Genomic DNA, 15,578 nt, shown 5'->3' with positions numbered 1-15,578 from the left:
ATTTAGTACGTCATTTTCTTCCCATGCTACATACCATGCATGAGTGAAATGGGAAGAAACCCTGATGTCTGGTACAATATGAAATATCCCCAACTATGTACTTCAGAGTGGTTTGTATATATGGATGTAGATGTAATCCCATTTACAGTTGGTCAATCTGCCATGTAGGTTGGCTACTGAAGTCTGATCAGGTCTGGTTTCTCAACAGCCATAGACTTGTTTGACATTTCCTGAAGAGCTTAAGATAACCCAGTTATGGTAATCAGATTGAAATTGATTCAAGAAGACATTTAGTAAGACCTCTGGATCTAGTATCAAGTGTTTCAGTTGATTCGGAATTGCGGTATCATTGGACATTTTGCACAACAACATTTCCATTGCTGACTGTAAATATTTGCATAAATCTCACAATTTTATTTTCAGCTTTAAGCCATTATCAAGTGGTATAGAAGTTGAAACACAGCAACTGTCAATATGGGTATAAGAAGTAAGAATTGATGTGAGCTTGCGTGGCTTTTGCAATTGATATATGACTGATAACCATTCCTATATAATGGATGGAAATCAATGACAAGGAACTGGTGTATGATATCCTAAGTGGTAATTCCACTCATACCAGTTTGATACACCAGTAAGAAAGACTAACATACATGGGTGTGCATGTGAACTACACAGGGTTCAGTAGGCTCCGTTACAGATCACTTGCTCAAATAGTCAAGAGAGTACAATGAAAGGTAATTTGCAGAATGAAATCAAAACCAAAAATAAGACAAGAAAGAAAGACAGATTCATATGGAATTGTTTTCTGGGTCAACATAAGTGGTACATTCAGCACTGTAATGAGAAAAGATTTTCTTCTCCTATGTACAATTATGGTGAGAAAGAGGGTAAAAAGAAGTGCTGGCACATAGCCTGTTTTTCATTAATAGCACCAAGGGGTCTGCTGAGCTCAGTGACCTCATCTGATGAACAGATCATGATAAATAGTGCCTCATGCACTTTTTCCATGAAATGATGCCAGAAAATTGAGAATTTGATCCAGGACATTGGTGCAAGGTTTGATGATCAGAAACTTTATGCCACTAGCCCTTCTCCCCTTCCCAGCCAAATTTGGTGGAGAAAGTTTCTTCCATTACCAAAATACAAGTTGGCTACCTCTGAGTCTAGTGCCACTACTCACCCATGTCATTGACCTTTGTTATGTAGATGGCTGTAGGAACCAAAGACATCATTTTACTTAATCTTGTTCCACTTTTAGCACACAGAGTCAAGAAGTTTAGTTTCTTTAGATATTATTATACTCTGACACATCAAGTAGCATCTCTAATAAGGCTTGAGCATTGCTGTAATTGCTGATAGAAGGTAATAAGAGTGGAACAGAAAATATACAAAAAATATCAGTCATGCCTGAGGCAACACACTGGACTTTTTATACCAAACTGTGACTAGGCTGGTCAGAGGTAAAGAAATGAAATGGTATAACATGATGTGCTAACTGTAAATACTAAAACACGGGAAAGTGAAGTGCAGTTGGGAGAAACAAACTACAAGCACATCTTCAAGAACAAAAGATTGTAAATGCTGTAAAAAGAAGCATACAGGAAGTTTAAAAGCTGGTTCAATTTTTAAGATATATACTTAAACAGTTTAATATTTTAGTTGAGATATATTTATTAAATTAATTGTGCCTTTCTTAACAAACATTAATATTTTTACATTGTATTTCTAAAACTTTGACAGGATATATACAATGTACCTGGAAACTTACCTCTAGTTGAAAAGTTAGGACAACATCTAACTTAGTCAGTTGTGTATCACTGTCTGCAGAGTCACCCTCCAGTTTTGCAAGTGATCCCTGAGACCTGTCATCAACAAGCAAGGAAAATGATATTATTTACAAGTACTTCATTCTCACTCTACATTACAGAAAAATTTGTCCAACCAACCAATATATAAACAAAGACTGACACTAAAAATACACAGCTCTTGCCATAACTGCGCTGTAACAGCAAAATCCTCTGCTGATAGAACAGCCACACTAATCAAATTATATACAGCCCTAACTACCTGAAATAGAAGACAGTATTAGTGCAGAAGGTAGTGCAACTCTTCATTGGGCATTTAAAATATTCAACACTCACTTAAGAAAATATGTGAGAATGAGCATTAGCTAATAAAAAGTGTGATTTGAGTTTTCTGGCAGACTAGACCTGTGGTTGGACTGAGATATTAATGTGGAAGCTTTCCCCTTTTGTTTGCAATGCCCTTACCAATTGATCTATCTAGGCATGAGTAATGGTCAGGCATGAAAACTTCAGTCCTGCCAGTAATTCTCTCTCAATTTCACAGAAACTCGCAGCATAATTTGCAGCACTAGCACTTCTGGAAGAAAAAATATTACAGCAAAATAGCTTAGTTATAGTCTGCTGATTGTTTTCAGAATGAAACTGTTTTTGTGAACTGTACTTGCTGGTCCAGCACTCCTGGATGCAAGAATATTGCAGAGATATGGCCTACCATACTCTATGGGTTGTTTCCAAAACGGAATTGTTATTCTGTAGCGAAGTCTATGTTGATTTGGAACTTCCTGCCAGACTAAATTTCCAGTATCAGCGTGACATGAAAACTTCACCATATGTGTTTTGTATCTTCTTCTTCAAAAAGCTTTTGATCTGTTTTAAACTAAAATGTTTGAATTCAACATCCTATTTCAAAAGGAAACTGAAATCATATTGATTCAGGAGGGAAATTTGTACAAAACATGTCCAGAAAGTAAGTACTGTTTTGGAGAAAAAATCAGAAGACATTTTTTCAAACAGAAATTTATTTTTGCAAGAAACAGCACTTCTTGCCACAATTGTGTAGAGACTTAAAGAGAGGGAAGACAGCCTTCCTATGTCCTCTTCATAGAAAGATGCTACTGATGAATACTGACACTGCTGAACATCGTATTTTGCATCATCATCACTGTCAAAGTACCTTATAGCAAAATCATGCTTAAAGTTCAAGAAAAAGTATTACTCACAAAGTGCAAGACAGGTGCTGTATGACAGGTGATCAGACTGCACCCAACCAAACTGTTGAATAATATTTTGAATGAAACAGCAGAATAGGAATGTGTGTTGTCAGGAAACAACACAATGCCTTAACTGACCATTCCATGCTTTCATTTTGAATTATGTGCCAAAATTTTCTCAGTGTTTCACAGTATCAAACTGAATCAAGCACATGATACTTTATGTTGCCATTGTTCCAATGGGAGGGGGTGGTCCTGAGGGGGCTCACTCCATAAACTATGGTTTTGATTCTGGAGTGACATGAAAATCCCAAGTTTCATCAATAGTCACAATTCTGTTTAAGAATTCACCTCCATCATCACTGCATCAGATCAAAGAACTGACACCGGGCTTTGTCTTGTGAACACCCATGAGTGTTTTTGGAACTTAAAGGGAACAAAATTTGTGGAAATTTAAGCAATTTTTGATATTCTCATGCAAAACAGTTTTTGAAATTTGTTGAAACTCATCACAAAATATTATTATTGTGAACTGTCTATTTTAATGAATTTCCTCATTCACATTTTTAACTAAGTCATCACGGACAATAGAAAACCACCCACTTTGTGCCTTGTCATGAACACTGATTTGTCCATCACTGCATTGTCTCACCCACTATCTGACAATTCCATAGTCATTGCATTTTCTCCATAAATCCTTACAAGTTGATGATGAATTTCAGTTGGTTTATTATTCTTTGCATTCAAAAACCATATTACAGAACACATTCACAGTTGTTAGGCGCAGAGATTTTCTTAAACAATTTGATCAGTCACTAACAAATGTCAACACAGAACAGTCTAGCTGTAATGATGTGAGAGGAAAAACAGTGAATGGGAGAGATGAGTGTGAATGTGTCAAACTGAGGCACTAGAGCTGTGGTGTGGTAGAATGAAACAATATTTACTTTCCAGACACACCTCATATTTAACTTTTTAAAATATCTATTAATGCACAAAGTATGTCATCACATAGTATAATACGAAAATGTATTTTTCTTAAATGAAGTCACTTTCCCAGGTAGACTGTTCTTTTATTTTGAAATGAATACTTCATTTCATTATTTAGCAAGAAGCTAATTACACCCTCTAAGGCATTGTCAAGCTACATGACAATAAAAGCTATGATGTTTCCAGTATGCTGTGTTCCACGAATCAATATGGGAAAGAGCAATATCTGATTGCATCCATAATAAGAGATTTAGAGAACTGAAGTAGTTATGGGTACAACTATTCCAGATATGAAGTAAATACTTAAAATGAAAAGAGTGCAACACTTTGGTGGATTAGTTATGTTTCTTGCCATTCATTCTATTTGATTTTATGATGCTGAATGTGATGTGCAAGTTTTTACTTCAGTAGTTACACTAATATATTTATAATGTGTTATTTATGCTGGCATAGTGACAAATACTGTATTAGAGCAACACTCATTCCTTTCTACATATAGATTTCACATAAAGGATAGTTGTGCCTGTACCTTTTACAGTTGTGAGAAACTCTTACTGAGGATGCCATGACAGGTTGCTTTCCACCCTCACTGCTGCGTGGAATACAATATGATGTAGGAATTATAGTTTTTATTGTGCTATATTTTCACAATGCAAAGATGGCAAAATTAGTTAACCACTAACTAATGAAATAAATTATTTATTTTAAAATAAAGGAACAGCCTACACAGGAAAACAATTTTCTGGACACGTGCATACAAAAGACTGCTAGTACTTTTATCTTACTGGAGCTCACATATTCAAATAGCAAATTCCAAATACACCATTTGGGGAAAACGTTTTCTGAGTAATTATGCAATCCAATTTTCAAAAATGAAATTTAATGAATGGTTTAAGAGTAACACAGTCTTCCAGAAAAAAAAGTTCTGAGTAACCACTAGCTAATAGGAGAAAAGATTGATGCCAAAAGTGCCATACTATTCAAGGAAAACATCTACACAAAAGGTGTCTTGAACTAGAAAGTGACAATTGATGTCTGTCTTAAAACTGTTGCCAACAACTGTATAATATTCTTTAAGATGACCACTTTGGGGTAGGGAGGTACTAAGCAAGAGAAGTACACTCAGGTGACAAAGTCATGGAATAGTGATATGCACATATACATAAGTCAGGAGTACCATCTACACAAGATGTAATAGGGCAGTGGATTAGTGGAGCTGTCATTAGTACTCAGGTGATTCACATGAAAAGGTTTCCGATGTGAGTATGGCCATATGAGGGAATTAATAGGCTCTCAGTGCAGAATGGTAGCTGGAGCTGGATGCATGTGCATTCCATTTCAGAAATTGTTAGGGAATTCAATATTGTGAGATCCACATCATCAAGAGTGTGCTGAGAGTACCAGATTTCATGCATTACATCTCACCACTGACAAGGCAGTCACCAACGGTCCTCACTTAATGACCAAAAGCAGTGGCATTTACATAGAATTTGCAGTGGTAATTTGGCAAAATTTGGCATTAATGAGCTACAGCAGCAGGCAGCTAATGCGAGTGCCTTTGTTAACTGCGCAACATCACCGGAAATGCCTCTACTGGGTTTGTGAACATACCAGTTGGACCCTAGACAATTGGAAGACTGTGGCCAGGTCAGAGGAGTCCCAATTTCAGTTGTTAAGAAGTGATGACAGAACTTGTGTGTGGCACAGAGCCCATGAAGCCATGGACCCCAGTTGTTGACATTGGACTGTGAAAGCTGGTAGTGGTTGCAAAATGGTATGGGCTACATCCTCTGGTCCAACTAAACTGTTCATTGACTGTAAATGGTTATGACTGGATATTTGGAGAGCATTTGCAACAAACAACAATGGAATTTTTTGGATGACAATGTGCCATGTCACTAGGCCACAATTTTGTTCATGGCTGGTCTGAAAAAGGTTCAGAAGAATTCAAATGATTTGGCCACCCAGACCCCCATACATGAATCTGATTAAAAATTTATGGGACATAATCTAGATGTCAGTTCATGCACAAAATCATGCACTTAAAAAAGTTTCACAATTAAGTATGGCTGAGTACTTCTGCATGGGACTTCCAACATCCTGTGGAGCCCATGCCAAGTCAAGTTGCTGCATTGTGCCAGGCAAAAGGAGGTCAAACACAATATTGGGAGGCATATCATGACATTTGTCACCTCAGTGTAGTTTGATTTAATAAGATCAGCCCATGCCACTAATTATAGATATCCAACAACATAAGTCAAAAACATATAATGTATGGATGTCAGAGAAATACTGGTGGATATCAGTGCAAGCTCTACAAATATGTGCAGTGTGTTATACAGGAAGGCTTGCTTAATGAGTAATTTGTCATGCAAAAAGATTTCTATGCAATGCCTTGAGCACATACAAGCACTAAATTTTAACATGATACTTAATACATAGAATATAAACAAGTTTTGTAATTATCCAAAGCAATGATGTATCTCACACCTTTAGGTACAGTACTGCAATAAACGCAAAGTTATTGTAGTAGACAAAGATTTTTAATGAGTTATTCCAGATAGCCAGATAATAAATTATAATTCCAAAACAGAAGATAACTTTGTTAATGGGGCAGTTAGTATGGAACAATTATGCAGTGAGAGACCAACCATTGGGTGTATGTACTATGAAACAACATTTGAAGCATCACTCCTTGAAATTACATTAAAAAAGAAGAAACTAACATCACATATATATCTCTTCATAATATAGAGGCCCATTAGAGATGAAGTATTTCAATGTGCAATAAGCTATCCGGACTATGTATATTCACAAATTTTCAATCTTAGCCTTTTTTTATCTTATTTGAAATGTTTTAAACTCTGACTATGTAGTAGTATATGATGTGCTAACACAATAAACCCCTGTGAATTAAAAATCAAATATCATAAAATTACTGCACTACAAAAAGTTATAATTCTATTTATGTGAATATCATAATTGTTGTGTTGTGCTGTTGAGTGAATTTCATGTCCTGTAACATATTTTTGATTTAATGTTCCATGTTTCTGGGTGCATGTTGGTTGTATGTTTTCTGGTGGGAAGAAAGGAAGGAAAAATGTAAAGTTTTTCTCGAGTTGCATAGAAATGGTATGTGTTTCTCTCAGTGAACATTGAAATTGATGGCAGCATTACATCTAGGACTATTAAAAATGAAATTTACATATGAATCTCTTTGTCGCCTATGTTATTTCAAGAAACATGTCAACCTATAGGGTTTCCAGACCTACAAGAGAATCTGCCTTCCAGACAGAATAAATTCAAGCAATGCATTGAAGGACATCCTTAGAAAACAAAATGAGCATTATTTCTTTAAAACTATCACAGACTTGGCCAACAATATTTAATTACTCCATGAACAATTACTACAATTAATGGCCATCCAATGTGCATAACAAAGAAGGTCTCTTAAGTAGTGCCATTGTGCCCAGGATACCTGTGCATTTAGGTTTCTGAAATTGTTGATGTTTCAGGTGACAAGAAAGCATACAATTGTGCTGCAAAGATGAATGATTTTAAACCAAACATAGTTTGACATGGTATGTGTGGAATGATGCAATACTATGGACATTTGGTTGTAAAGGTTGAAGCATCATTACTAAAGTTGATGCCACCTACCCATATCAGGACAATAATAAGCTAAGTACCAATTAAAACATTTATTTTGTGTTTTCTCATTGCAGTGCTGTGAGAACATTTTGACCAGGTTTTTCTTACTCTGATAATTTATGAATAATTTTACAAAAAATGGATCATGATCAGAACAATGAAATAAAAATGCCAAACCTACCAGTTTCAACTAGTGACTTTAAAAAAAGGCCATAGCCAATGAAGACATGTTTCAGGATGAAGTAGACAATAGTCAACTTAAACAGTTAAATGAAATCAGTGCAGACTCAAGATTTTTAGACAGTAGCATGTTATATTTGTCGCTAAATTTACAAGACATGTTTAATGCAGTAATGTCATCAATGGAAAAAAGTAGTGAAAAAAATTAAAAAATAGTGAAAAACTTGAAAAGTCAATAGTCTCAGAATGTAATCCCATTAGAGTAGAGCTTCATGCACTAATTTAAGATATTAAAAAGGACTTAGTTGGTGTGTTTTCTCAAGTGAAATAGATGCTTTAGAATCCAAAATACAGTCATTAGAACCAAAAATAGGGGAAATAGACAAGAATCTCAGATTTGAGATAGGTTTTGTTGAAGTCAGATGTAAAGATGCTGTTGGTGACGCTTGTAAACAACCTGTTACCTTTATAAATAAGCTAAATGAAAAAATAGACAGTGCTGCCACAGATGTTGAAGTTCAGAAGATATCCAAGATGACAGACTCAAGTGTGTCAGACTTACATAGTGATGTCACTATTATCAAAAAACATGTACAACAGTTACAAGATGGGTCTTATCTAAAAGCTTTCTGTAATGTAGGATTCCCAAGCTATCTTACTATGCCACTTCAGTGTTTCTCTGGTGACAAGAGGATTCATCCAGTTGATTTTATACAACATTGCCATGATAGTTTTCACCCTTGTATGAGTGATGAATTAAAAATTTAGTTCATTAAAAGATCATTAGAAGGGAAGCCTTGTCATTAGTCAACCAACTAGACTGTAGCCATTTAACCATAGATGAATTTGAAAAGCATTTCTTGAAAAAGTTTTGGTCTGGCACTGAACAGGCAAGGATGAAGAGTAAGATTTTTAAATGGTCTGATGCACAGGGAGCAGAGAATGGATATTAAAGAGTTTTGCAAAGACCAGATCACAAAACTTACACACTTAGACCAACATTTTAATGAATTAACTCAAATAGATGCACTTGAGAGAAGGCTACCAGAAAGAATTCAAATGGGGTTAGTTTATTGGCCAGATGATTCTGTAGACTAGTTCCTGAAAAAAATCATTGTTTTCCAAAATTTGCAGAAAACAAGTAAGGGGTCCCAAGATCTGTCTGGCACACTTCAGTGGTGATGTCACCTATTTTTCTTCCTGTCCTGACACTAGTTTGTATAAAGTTAGGTAGTGAAAAAAAGTTTTTCAATTATACCAAAAAGGTAAGGTAATGAAATTTTACAAAATGTACAAGTATATCAAATTATGTTGAACATCCTGAGTGGCCAGTAAACATGTAAGTGTAAAAAGTTGTATAATTGCAGGAGTAATTTGATTATTACACAATGTATACACAATTTTTGCTAAATTTTGAGGATGTATATAGTACATATAGCTATTAGTAGAAGAGTACACCTGAGATGTTTAGTGTCATGCACTAGTTTTCAGATTGTTTGTATAATGTAACAAGGGATAGGACTGTTGCCTAGTAAAGTGTATTTGAAAGTAATGATGTGACTGTAGGGTTTATGACCTCTCTGACCCATAAGTTCAAGTAATATGATTGTATGATTGTATGAAGTAATGAGCTGTGGAAACAGTGCAATGATTACATACAGTAAAATAATAAAACATGTAAATAGTGGTGGAAGCAATGCAATGATTACATGCAGTAAAATAATAAAACATGTAAATAGTGTAATTTCTGTTGCTAGAAGGAAAACTATACCAGTTGTGAGGTCTGCTGCTATGTTGTGGTTTAAGAGGTTGATCTATTGTGTAAGATGATGCAGGTGATTTTACTCAGGTGATTATTATTATGAAGTATCTAGTGGAGTAATGAGGTGATATTATAAGAATATGAGGTGAAGTTATTACTTTGATGCAGTGAGGAGATATTTGATATACTTAAGGAAGTGTTGATGTATTACTGCTGTAATGAGGAGAATGATGTTAGATAGGGACTGGTTGGGAACTCGTTTTTCTTTTTACTGAGGAGAAAGTTTATGAAAGACACACTTAATCAGAAAGGTTTGTAATGCAAGTTGATTTTGATTTAAAGTAATGGATGCAAGTAAATACTCAGTTATATTTATGCAGAAATGTTGTTCTATGTGAACTGTGAAATCTTTAGTAATTAAGCAACATGTAATCTGTACACTGAAAAGTGATTAAGCATCTTGCTGGGAATTAATATGAAGAACATGACACTTGAAAATAGGAAGTAAACTGAAGAATTTTTTTAATGAATTAACAACTATACCTACATGCCACTACATGCTTGTACACTGTTGAAAGTTAATGAGAAGTGAAAACCATTTATTTCTGAACTTATGAAATTTTTTATACTTACATTGAATCACATAAGGTAAGTCAGGATGACACATCTGAACACTTGATGGTTGTTGTTTTCAGTACTCAGAAATCTTTATGAATTGAACTACTCACTGTATCAAATTATACACTTGAGGCATATAACTGTTCTGTTCCTGAAAATCTAATGAGAGGTGGGAGTTACATTGTTACTTTTCTGAAAACATGATGAAGTATGAACTAAGTTTTTGAAAAATTTTCATATGGGAGACTTTCTACTGAATTTGTCTTGTGTTTGATGTGCACCAAGTGTCACATCATACAGTTACTTACTGAAACATGTAATGATCAATATAGTGCTATTGAATTTTTTTTTTTTTTTTTTTTTTTTTGACGTTTTGTTATTTATGTAACCAACTATGAGTATGGGGGTGATTCTTGAATGACACTAACAGGCACAAAGACTACTTTTCCATTAAATAATATACCCACATCCCATAAACACTTCATAACATTTTATCATTTTTGTAAATGCCTTGAAGATACTGTCTGATAACTGGTAATGTGTGTACAGTTTTCTTTGTCTTTGAACTACTTGTCAACAGTGCAGAATGCACCATGGAATTTTATGTAGATATAAATAAAAAACAAATCTTACCTTCTTCAAAGTGTGTAAATGATATCAGGAGAGTTACTGAAATCTGTTGTGGGCACTAGTTTCCCAAAATATTTATACATAATATCATCTTTGTACAGTATACTTTTGTGTATTCTCTAAGTGGACATTTCCCAATTCTATCTAGTTTTAAGTGAATTTTCAACCAACAATAGTATGTAAATTTCAGATAGCCCATGATTTGGGGAAGAGATTTTCATTTGTGTACTGTGAGTGTTAGTTATGTGACACGTTTCTATAGACATTCACCGTACTGCTTATATGTATAAGTTACTTTTTTTGATGTTGTATAGTATCCTCAACCATGAGTTGAACCAAGTTGGCAGTGAATTTGGCTGTGTGGTTAAATTAGACTACATGCTATCCTCAAATGGACTTCAACTTAAATTGTCATAAAGAACATTTAGTTATATGACAGATTTTATTGTATGGTATCCTCAATTGAAGTTGGGCCAAGTTAGTACACTAGAATTATATTTGAAATTACTATAGTCATAATATAGTATCCTAGAACTGAGTTGTGCTTATGTTGCACACATAACTTTAACAAATGCCTTTGATGTTTTAGTAGTGTCTATGCTGCACACAGTATTACATGAACTACTCACCGTATAAAATGGTATTGTAAGCGATGGTAGTGCCAAAAAAGCACAGAGGACTAGCTTCTGAGATACAGTATCACATTTTGAAGTAGAGAAATTGGTATCGTAATCTACAATATTGCAAGTGGTATCATATTTTACAGTTATGATGAAAGTATTATAATTGACTATTTTCAAAATAGTATTAACTTTGCAAAAAATTAAGTATCTTTGGCAAGTCAAGTGTATAACAGAACAAATCATTTAACTTGTTTATCTTGCCTTTTTTCTCAAGAAATATTTCATATTTGTGACTAGGGAACGTTGGATTCTGAAGCTGATAGACTGTGAAATGTTGTAGGAAATATCCTGGTAGCTGTGTCCACTTCTAAAAAATCATCAAGACCATCAGCAGTATGAAGACCCATCGACACCACCCTCCAATTCAGCACACACCTGACGCCTCTTTTTACCAGCTTTCATCTATTCAGAAATCTAAGATTTCGTAAACACTTGTGCTACTGTATATTCTACTTCTCAAATTTGTAAACTTTGTGCACATCTCCAAGGCTTTCTCTCACCGTGAAATGTGAGGAGGAGGAGGAGTGGGGGGTGGGGAGAATGGGGGGGGGGGGGGGATTGTGTCACATGCAATAAGCCATCTCAAGCACAAATTCATGATCTTACTTGAAACGTTTTAAATTCAGAATTTGTAGCAGACTAGTATATGTCGTGCTAACACAATTAAACTTTGTGATTTAAAATTCAAATGTCATAAAATTACTGAACTACAAAAAGATATAATTTTGTTTATGTAAAAGTGTATATTATTATAATTGTTGTATTGTGCTGCTGAATGAATTTCATTTTCTGTAAATTATTTTCGATTTAATGTTCTAAGTTTTGATCTTAGTAAGAGTATATCTTTACTGATGTACTTTGGAACAATGTTAACTGGACACTAATTGGTTGTATGTTGTCTGGCGGGAAGAAAGGAAGGAGAAGTGTAAAGTTTTTCTGGGGATGCGTACAAATGGAGTATATTTTTCTCAGTGAACATTGGAATTGATGGCTGAAAGGCATCTAGGACTATTAAAAATGAAAATTAGATACAAGTCTGTTTGTCGTCTATGTTATTTCAAGAAACACATCAACCTACAGGGTTTGCAGACCTACAAGAGAACCTGGCTTCCAGACACAAGAATTCAAGCAACAGATTGAAGGAGATCCTTAAACAACATGTTGAGCATTTTTTCTTTAAAACTTCCACTAGACTCAGCGAACAATATTAGTTATTGCATGAACAATTATTACAATTGACGGCCATCCAATGTGCATAACAAAGGAGGTTGATGAAGTGTTAACTCAGATTGTTTATGGATGGATCAACCATGGGCACAATTGAGGAAATATCTTTGCATTTGCAAAAAGTTATTTAGGAAACTCATGAGAACCTTGGATGATGATGGCTGGAAAGTGGTATGAGCCATAATCAACAAACTTAGGACTTGCACAAACTTAAATCTACATCTACACACGCAATCTGCAAGCTACCATATGAAGTACAGTGGAGGGTACATTGTAAAATTACTAGTCATTTCCTTTTCCTGTTCCACTCGCAAGTAGAATCAGGTAAAAACAACATATATGCCGCTGTATAAGTCCTAATTTCTGTCATCTTATCTTTCTGGTCCTTACACATAATTTAGGATGGCGACAGTAGAATCATTTTACAGCCTTCTTCAAATACCAATTCTCAAAAGTTTCTCAATAGTGTTTGATGAAATAATCTAGGACTACCATTTCATCCCCTGTGTTACCATTAGCACTAATGCAGGTGAGTAACACAAAATTATTTCTGAATACAATCCAGAATTTATTGCCACAATTCTGAAACAAAAATTAATACTGAAAGTACATCATTGGTAACTGTAAACGTTCCTGTTAAGTATAGAATGAAACAACTGCACCTTTAAGAAAATGGAAAATTTAAAAGTATAACAGAAGAAGAAACAGTGATAGGATATGGTCAGAGCCAACAGAAATCATCTTATTGTTTCTCAAAGTGTTTGACTTAAATATTTGTAAGATTTTGCACAGATTCTGACAAATTTTGGAAACATTTGTTCCATTCTAACATTGGCTCCTCATACACAGGTTTTTGCACGGAATCAACAACTCCTTGAAGTGACAAAACTTGATATCCATTAATTTTTGTTTTACGGAAAGAAAGAAAAAGAAGTTCTTAGGTCATAAAGTAAGCTAATTTGGCAATCAAGAATTAATCTGCTGCTTTTCTCCTTCAGGTAAACAATTGTCTGATGTGTTTTGTTACAAAAAGTAGCATCATGACAAAGAATGAAGTGACATTCTCAGCTTTTTTTCATTATTTAATTGATGGAGGGATACAAAATTCTTATATACCATTCAGCATTAAAAGTTCAATCTTCAAAATAATTGGTTGCAAATTCCAACATAACAAGAGAAATAAGTGATCACTTTCTCAGAAGTGATACATGAATGAAACATTTTTGTTGGTCTGGGGACATCTTTGAAAACCCAAGAAATTAAATGTTGCTCAATTTCCAGCTCATTCAGATTTATCCATCTGTGGCTTTCAGCTATGATGTCGAGTATAAATTTTACAGTTAATGATTATTTCCTTATATCAGTTCATATAAGCCTCCTTTTGAGAGTTGTCGGACTGTTACTATAAAATTTGTCATTAATAACCCATCTCAATTCAAAAATAAATGCAAAGCCCATAGCTACAACACTAGAAGAAAGGATGATCTTCACTATTTTGGATTAAATCTCACTTTGGCACTAAAAGGGGTGAATTATGCTGCCAAAACAATCTTTAGTCATGTGCCAAATAGTATTAAAAGTATGACAGATAGCCAACCAAAATTTAAAAGCAAATTAAAATAATTTCTGAATGACAACTCCTCCTACTGAATAAATGAAGTTTTAGATATGAAGTAGTAACTCTGTTTTTGTGTAAAGAGACCTTATGTTAAAGTGATACATACCAAATCATTATGAAATGTCATATTCATGATCTATGGAACAATGATTAATGTATGTATGTCAGAATCTGCGAGAGCTGGCTTTTTCCACAGCTGAATTCACATGCAGAATCAAATGTACTTCAGACTTCAACATGCCTAATGGTATCTGTGCCTCACGGTAAGTTATATACCAATCCTCATCAATCATCTTATGCCCAGCATTAATCATTCTTGGAACAACAACAACAAAAACCAATAGGAATGAAAAATGTTGGGTGTCCCCTAAGTTAAGCTAAGTTATTTCCATGTTATGAGGATCGTTTGCACAATAATTAATTTCTAAATGTGGCTACATGGTGAATATTTAAAAGTATTTTTATTAAATATGGATGTGAGTTAGTAATTTCTAACACAACATTTTTCACACATTACAGTACAAGAAATTCATCTACAGAACCAATGGAGTTGCCAAGGCATTTTCGGTTTGTTTTCAATTTTACATTGCTATCTTTTAGACCCCCCATAAACCATGGACCTTGCCATTGGTGGGGAGGCTTGTGTGCCTCAGCTTTACAGAAAGCCATACTGTAGGTGCACCCAAAAATGGAGGGATTTCTATTGAGAGGCCACACAAATGTGTGGCTCCTGAAGAGGGCAGCAACCTTTTCAGTAGTTGCAGGGGCAACAATCTGGATGACTGACTGATCTGGTCTTGTAACATCAACCAAAATGGTCTTGCTGTACTGGTACTGTGAACAGCTGAAAGAAAGGTGAAACTACAGCTTTAGTTTTTCCTGAGGGCATGCTGCTTTACTGTATGCTTAACTGACGATGGTGTTCTCTTGGGTGAGATACTCTGGAGGTAAAATGGTCCCTTGTTTGGATCTCCGAGCAGGGACTACTCAGAAGGATGTCGTTATCAGGAGAAACAAAACTGACATTCTATGGAGCGGAGTGTGGAATGTCAGATCCCTTAATCAGGCAGGTAGGTCAGAAAAATTAAAAAGGGAAATGGATAGGTTGAAGTTAGATACAGTGGAAATTAGTGAAGTGCAGTGGCAGGAGAAACAAGACTTATGGTCAGGTGAATACAGGATTATAAATACAGAGTCAGATAT

The 15,578-nt window shown here is 34.9% G+C and overlaps 1 protein-coding gene across 1 annotated transcript in view; it reads right to left on the bottom strand.

Moving 5' to 3' along the window:
* LOC126297751 (calcium-dependent secretion activator-like) overlaps window positions 1-15,578 on the bottom strand; it is a 1,391,877-nt gene that overhangs the window by 688,963 nt on the left and 687,336 nt on the right. Inside the window, exon 10 of the mRNA XM_049988921.1 lies at window positions 1,769-1,862. Within this exon, the coding sequence (XP_049844878.1) occupies window positions 1,769-1,862 (94 nt within the window). The remainder of the gene's footprint in view (window positions 1-1,768; window positions 1,863-15,578) is intronic.

This window comes from Schistocerca gregaria, chromosome X (genome assembly GCF_023897955.1).
Source record: "Schistocerca gregaria isolate iqSchGreg1 chromosome X, iqSchGreg1.2, whole genome shotgun sequence".
Taxonomy (NCBI): Eukaryota; Metazoa; Arthropoda; class Insecta; order Orthoptera; family Acrididae; genus Schistocerca; species Schistocerca gregaria.
This window is presented reverse-complemented; position numbering and strand designations above follow the sequence as displayed.